This window comes from Peromyscus maniculatus, chromosome 3 (assembly GCF_049852395.1).
Source record: "Peromyscus maniculatus bairdii isolate BWxNUB_F1_BW_parent chromosome 3, HU_Pman_BW_mat_3.1, whole genome shotgun sequence".
Lineage (NCBI taxonomy): Eukaryota > Metazoa > Chordata > Mammalia > Rodentia > Cricetidae > Peromyscus > Peromyscus maniculatus.
Window position 1 is genome coordinate 138,752,528 of NC_134854.1, and position 7,508 is coordinate 138,760,035.

General features: G+C 43.1%; 1 protein-coding gene across 2 annotated transcripts; it reads left to right on the forward strand.

Annotated features, from left to right (window-relative positions):
* Positions 1 to 420: 420 nt before the first annotated feature.
* Positions 421 to 3,085, forward strand: Or13a1 (olfactory receptor family 13 subfamily A member 1). Of its 2 annotated transcripts, XM_076566067.1 has the most exons (2): positions 421 to 434; positions 1,620 to 3,085. In XM_076566067.1, the coding sequence occupies exons 1-2, from the start codon at positions 421 to 423 to the stop codon at positions 2,539 to 2,541; spliced, it is 936 nt and encodes a 311-aa protein (XP_076422182.1). In that variant the 3' UTR covers positions 2,542 to 3,085. The 2 variants fall into 2 exon arrangements, with proteins under 2 accessions (XP_076422182.1, XP_006978601.3); XM_006978539.4 differs by lacking the exon at positions 421 to 434 and having other exon boundaries at positions 1,573 to 3,085.
* The last annotated feature ends 4,423 nt before the right edge of the window (positions 3,086 to 7,508 follow it).

Genomic DNA, 7,508 nt, shown 5'->3' on the forward strand with positions numbered 1-7,508 from the left:
GAATAGAAACGTGGCTGCTGTTATTTGGACTAGATTTTCTTTAGCATTGAGATAACAAACATAGTTGAACATCAGGCATAGCACTTGTGCCCCAAACCACACATGAGCACTTGGACCAATGTTAGAGAGCCAGCTTCATCACAGGTCAACAGCACCTGTAATGGATCCTAGACCAAAGGTCAGTAGAGAATCTTGAGGGTTCATAAAAGAGGGAGTGACCCTTCCTTCTCCGGGAGGAGATGTTTGGAAAGAGGAGCAGATGAACCATTTGGCTTTTGAGAAGGAGGGCCTCCTGGCTGAGGAGGTTGTAGGAACTGCCCCAAAATCCTGATGTGACTTAGTGCATTTGCAGAGAGCTGGCTGTGGCGGTGTCTGTGTCTATTTCTGTGGCTGTGTCTGTGCCAATGTCTGTCTGTGTCCATGTCCGTGGATGTGTCTGTGCCAACGTCTGTGTCTGTGTCCATGGCCATGGCTGTGGCTGTGCCCTTGGCTGTGTCTGTTCTGTGGCCATAGCTGTGTGCATGGTTGTGTCTGTGCCTGTGTCTGTGGCCATGTCTGTGGCCATGGCTGTGTCTGTGACTTTGAGGGCTAAGACAGGTAAGAAGAGGAGGAGACTTCTTCTGTACTGTATGGAAGTATTTGCTCTACCATCAGTGAGGAGTTGCTGAATCATTAGAAGGAGCTCATATATACACACCTGCCTTTCAGGAAAGCTGCTCTAGAGAAAAATCAGAAAACACATGAGCAAAAGCAATGAACTGAAAACCAAGCTTGGTCTGCTATGCATGAGTTATTTTGCCTCCAGATACATAACCAAATGCCTCTTTATTAATTTTTGTGCTTTAACTCTTAATGGTTGTGCATATTATTTTAAATTTCCCACTGTATTTAAAAGGTATCAGCAAGAGGCTGTCAATGTATCATTTTGATAAGTATCCAGCACTACATTGATAAACTCAACTTGGAGAGAATAGGTACCTTTGTAATTTCTAGGCCTAAATTATTTTGATCCAAGAGGATTTTTTGAAATTATTTACCCCAGAAAAATTTCCAGAAAGTGTTGCTCAAAAGAAAACTCTATGTGTATGTGTGTGTGTGTGTGTGTGTGTGTGTGTGTGTGTGTGTGTGTGTTCGTGTGTTCTGGTGCACTTGCGTGTGCTGATACCCATACTCCTGAGCCCAAATGCATATGGAGGCCGGAGGACAACTTTGGACACTATTCTTCAAGCTCCACCCTTCTGCCTTTGGAGGCCGTGTGAATGCTGTTAGTCAACTTACTGAGTTGATCAAGTCGTGGATGACAGAGTGGATCTTTGATTTAATTTGCTTCTCTTTGGCTGAGATTGATTGAAAATTAATGAACTTAATTGGTGACTTGCACTTATTTTTTATGAACTGAATGATCACGTTCTTTGTTTTTATGTAGCAGTAGGGTGTTTGTCTTAGTATATTGCAATGAAGCTGTATGTTATCATTCATTAATGCCACATTTTCAGGAATGAATGAAACATGACAATGACTTTTCTTAAGAAACCTTTCACCTCTTTTTCTAGCCCTGAAAACATGGGTCGATAATCACCTAATAGTGTCTGCTATCCTTCTCAGTCAAGGACGATGAGAAACCAGACCCTGGTGACAGAGTTCATCCTTCAGGGCTTCTCTGAGCACCCTCAGTACCAGCTGCTCTTATTTATCTGTTTCCTCTCTCTCTACTCTGTGGCCCTCCTAGGTAATGTCCTTATCATCCTGGCCATCACCTGCAACCCTGGGCTCCACACCCCCATGTACTTTTTCTTGTTCAATTTGGCTACCATGGATATCATCTGCACCTCCTCCATTATGCCCAAGGCCCTGAAGGGTCTGGTGTCAGAGAGGAACCCCATCTCCTATGGCGGCTGCATGGCCCAGCTCTATTTCCTTACGTGGGCTGCATCCTCAGAGTTGCTCCTTCTCACGGTCATGGCCTATGACCGCTATGCAGCCATCTGCCATCCTCTGCATTATGGCACCATGATGAGCAAAGCATTTTGCAGCATGTTGGCTGCTGGAGTGTGGGCGCTCTGTGCTTTCAACACAGCCATTCACACAGGACTGATGACACGCTTGAATTTCTGTGGCCCCAATGTCATTACACATTTCTTCTGTGAGGTACCGCCTCTCCTGCTTCTCTCCTGTAGCTCCACCTATGTGAACAGTATCATGATTGTCTTGGCTGATGCTTTTTATGGCGTATTGAACTTCCTGATGACCATTGTGTCATATGGCTTCATCATTTCCAGCATCCTGAAGATGCGGACCTCAGAAGGGAAGCAGAAAGCCTTCTCTACCTGCTCTTCCCACCTCATTGTGGTGTGCATGTATTACACTGCTGTCTTCTATGCCTACATAAGCCCGGTCTCCAGCTACAACCCAGAGAAGAGCAAGTTGGCTGGTGTGCTGTACACCATGCTGAGCCCTACACTCAACCCTCTCATCTATACTTTGAGAAACAAGGAGGTCAAAGCCGCTCTCAGGAAACTTTTTCCTTTCCTCAAAAATTAAAATGTGATTCCCAAAGTTCTTCTCTTGGGGTTGGCGTTTCATTGTGGATTGGTTTCCCATGGGCAAATGATGGGTTGTTTGTGTGCTGAAGAAGTAAGCTAACCTTTTCCACCCAGTGCAATGTCTTTGTAGATGACCTCAGAGCGCTGGTCAACCGACACTGACTGATGGAAGAGTGTGGTTGAACGTGGGCTCACTGGACTCTAAGCCTGAGAAATGGGGTCTCTGGGCCTGACCCCAGGATGATACAGTACTGTATTATCGGAGAAACAAAACCCTTTAAGAGGACAGAAATGCCCCTGAGCCTTAGTCTCACAGCTGTATGGAAACACCTTTCTTTTCTTTGGATATATAGCATCCATGTGGAGATCACACTTAGAATTGAAGGGATATGTGTGGACCCCATAACATTTTGAGGATTGCATGACTCAAGAATTGTTTCACATGACTTCTAGTCCCCAAGAAACTAACCCACTCCTTCTATTTTCCTCCACCTCTTCCTGTTGGAGCCCTTTAAGCCACAAAGACAGTTTTTGATGTTAATGTGAACGATTGTTTCTGCTTTCCCCTTTTCCTCTCACTAACATTAGACTCAAGGTGAAACAAAATTTAAAAACTCCATCTTTACCACATGATATGTGGTTTATACACCTAGAAAACTACCCAGGGTTTCTCACCTCTTGAGTCAGTCTTTGAATTGAGAGTCCGACCCACTTCATTGCCCTGGGCACAGGTGATATGAGTCAGCTGTAACAAAAGCACTGGAAGAAGGTACTGAATCAATTTGAACTCTAGTTTCCCTTTAAGCATCATAAAGACAAAAGCCAACCTAGGGCTTGAGTGAAATAACTGACAAAAAATGATATCAAGTGTTGTATGTAATAAAACATCATTCTTAGTGAGTGTTCACTGAAGACCAGAGAAGTTGTGGAAACCTGAATATTACACTTCCTGGTTCACATTGGCTAGTGATGGCTGGCTGGACTACTGGGGTGAAATTGTATGAGACCATACTTAACTCTCTGAAATAATCCAATGGAGAGGAGCAACTGGTGTGGGTAGATGAGAGACCTTATCCCAGTGGTTGCTGGTGCCACAGGTGAACCTTGTGCATCTCAGTAACTTATAGAGGCTGAATACCACCATTTGTTTTCAAGAGAGGCCAAAGGGGAGAGTTCCCTGGAGATAGCAATTCAGCCTTCTCTTAGTCTGAGTCCTTCCCAGACCCCGTTATCATCTTCTTTAAGTCCGGACATGTTTCTCCCATCTGCACATTCCAACAGGTCCATTTGTGTTCAGATCACTCTGTCCTCCTTGCCCAGCTGAACACTATTTTGATCTCTGCTTTATTTTGTTGCTTAAGCCTCTTTCTGTAGCTGTCTGGTGGAACGCCTCTACCTTATTTCCTTGTATTGCAGGGACATATGTGTCTGTTTCCTCCAACAGCCCAGCAACTATGTCTTTGTTCTATTGTGGATCCCTTTGTAGGAATCAGTACAATTTCCCATAGGCAGGAGAGAATCAGTTCTTTTCATGTAGTGTTATCCCTTAAAATTAGTCCTGTCACCTAACATGAGGAGCACTAAAGAGGAAGTAACAGATTCCATGTCATCCAAGTCTCTGTTTTCTGTCCTTGATAACACAAATCAGTCCAGGTAAGCACATCTTTTCTTTGAACCATCCCCTGTCACAGATCCTTAGTCTCTCAATGTTCTTGACCCAATTGAACCTCTTGATGTGGTAGAAACCAGACTGGTTTGCTAGTACCAGCTACTACCATACACAGAAAGTCTGGATGGAGGACCCAGGTGATGGGTCTTCATGTACAAGGTAAACTCTCTCTAAGCATGGTATGCAGACAATCATAGGTTGCAATGTTTCCTCATTCTGGCTCCATGTCATATTCAAGAACTAAGTGAAGCAACTTAGAGCTCAGCAGTAGATGATTCAAAGGCTCAGAGCTCAGCAGTAGATGATTTGAAGGCTCAGGATTTGATCTCCAGCACTGGAAATCAGACAGAGAAACACACACAAACACACACACACACACACACACACACACACACACACACACACACACGGAAAACCCAGTCTCTTGGTCTTGCTTTGTCCGTTATGAGGGTGTGAATGCCTCATGACTCCAGCAGGTTAGAATTCCCAACCTCCTGCATCTGAACCTATCCAAAGGATCAGGAGAAAGTGAGCTGACTACAATCATCCATCTTCCTCTGTTTTTTGAATGCAGATGCAATGTGACCAGCTGCCTCATGCTCCTGCCTCCCTGCCTTCCATGCCATGATGGACTGTACCTTGGTACTGTACTGTGAGCAAAAATAAACCCACCATTCTATAAGTTTCTTTTGTCAGGTGTTCATTATGCCAATGAGAAAAGTAACTATTACATCCATTCATTGAAATCTATGTGAAATTCAGGAAAGAAATCTTTTAAATGTACAACGTGAGAAAGTTTTTGTTTATTTTACAACTTTCCAGACATATAAGATGGCACACTAGGGAGAAATTCTGTAACTGTAATCACTGTGGAAATACTTTATTGTTCCAGCTTATTTACTTAAATGTAAGTCAGGTTTGAAAATTCTCACATTGTCTCACCTTTACAAAAATCAAATATCAAAGCTACAGGAAAAATGGTCATAAAAAACACTTTCAAAGTCATCTGAAAATGACCACTGGAAAAAAATGTATTATAGTAACCCAATATAAATTAATTTATGTATGATGTTGGAGAACATGTGTAATGTGAAAGAAATGTTGTAAAAACACTGTTTCTCTTATCACATGATTTTGTGTTAGTGTGTATTAATTGTGCTAATTTTGGGCTTCATTATGGCATTTTCAAACATGCTTGTTTATGTATTTGGTCATATTCAATTTTTAATTTGTAAAGTAAATTTTTGGGTGGTATAATTCCTTTTTCATGGTTATAATATTTAAGAAACATGTGTAATTGAAAAAAGAGAAAGAAACATGTATAAGTCTAGTACATGTGATTTTTATTTAAATCACCCAATAAAATGTTTCCATTTTGAGAAAATAATGTGTATGAATGGCTCTGTAATTGTTACAGGAAAGGAACAATATTCCAACATGCTACCATGGACCTCTTTCAGTTGCAAAAGGTGCAGGCTCCCTTCTCTTAACCATCCCCTTGTCACAGACAAAATGTACAAAGAATGGATTTCAAAAGACACTTATTTGTGTAAAGAAACAACAGGAATTTGATAAGTTAGACAGAAGTGGGAGTGAGAAAGAGGCTATGGAGAAGGCTAAGAGGGAAGGACAGAGACATCGGGAGTGGATATGGTAGAAGTCTGTGACATGCTAGAAAAGTCTAGATTTATATATATCAAAAAAGCAAAACACCCATTGCTTGGTTTCCTCCTCCAGAAAATTCACTTCTGAGTCAGCCATCACCACACAAGACATTCAGTACTTGGAAGACACCATCTAAGACATAATCCAGGGTGGCTGCGTGGAGGTTCGGAAAGAGGCTGGAGGTATCCTAGTTCTTTGTTTCTGTCTTGGCCCCAGACACGGGAATGAGGAAGGTTTTTAATACTTCCAGCTCAAGCTCCAGCCATTGCTGATCACAGCCTTGTGAGAACCCCTGAGTAGAAACAACCTGAACCATTGGATGAGCCCAGTCAGCTCTCAAAATCTGAGGAAAAGTAGGAAAAGGAGTTTGTTTTGTGCTATTTGGAATGCATTGTCCAGAAGTCAAGACCCCCCATCCCTTGGTCTTTCACTGAATATTATTTGTACTGTCCTAATACTCTTGGGTGTGGAGTCTGTAATGGAGCACAGCTGGACTACCATGTATCACATCCTTAAACAAAACTGGTACTCCCTCCTCCCACATCTACAAATTGCCAACATCTCCTCAGCTAGGGATGACACTTTATGCTCACCACCACCCCCTTGCTGGGATTTTGTCTCATTTGAGCTTGTGTAGGTCAGAACTACATCAAGTTGATACGGACAATTTCCCTCTTATGTCCAGAAAACACTTTCCCTGTAGTCCTCCACCATCTCTGGCTTGCATAATCTTTCCAAACCCTCTTCCATGATGATTCATGAACTTTCAGAAGAGGGGTTTGGTATAGATATCCCATTTGTTGTTGAGCGCCCTGTAGTTCTTATTCTGTGCATGATGCCCAGTTGTGGGTCTATGTGTTCATTGCCATCTATTGCAAGAAGATTCTTTGGTGAGGGCTGAGAGATGCACTAATCTATGCGCGTGGTGGTTTGAGTAAGACTGGTTTCCATCGGCCCATAGGTTTGAGTGCTTGGTCACCAGGGAGTGGCAGTATAAGAGGGTGTGACCTTGTTAGAGTAGGGGTGGGCTTGTCGGAGGAAGTGTGTCACTGAGGGTGGGCTTTGAGGTCTCCAGAAGCCCAAGACAGGACCAGTGTCTCCCTCTTTCTACTGCTTGCAGATCTGGATGTAAAACTCTCAGCTACCTCTCCAGCACCATATCTGCCTGGGTGACACCATGCTCCCTGCCATGACAACGTGGCCTAAACCCCTGGAACTACCCATGCCGAAAATTGTCCATTTCTTTTAGATTTTCCAATTTTGTGGAGTACAGGTTTTTGAAGTATGATCTGATGATTCTCTGGATTTCCTCAATATCAGTTGTTATGTCTCCCTTTTCATTTCTGATTTTTATTAATTTGGATGCTATCTCTCTCTCTCTGCTTTTTGGTTAGTCTGGATAAAGACTAGATAGTAAGAAGGACCCTAGGAAAGACACAGGGATCACCCAGTGATGGAGAAATGGATGAGATCTACATGAGCAAGCTAGGGGTGGGGGTGGGGGGTTAATAGAGGGCAAGGGATGGGGGAATGAGAGCTTAGGGGAGTGGGAGGTTTGAGCTGGATCAGGAACAGAGTGGGAGAACAAGGAAAGAGATACCATGATAAATGAAGGCACCATGGGAATAGGG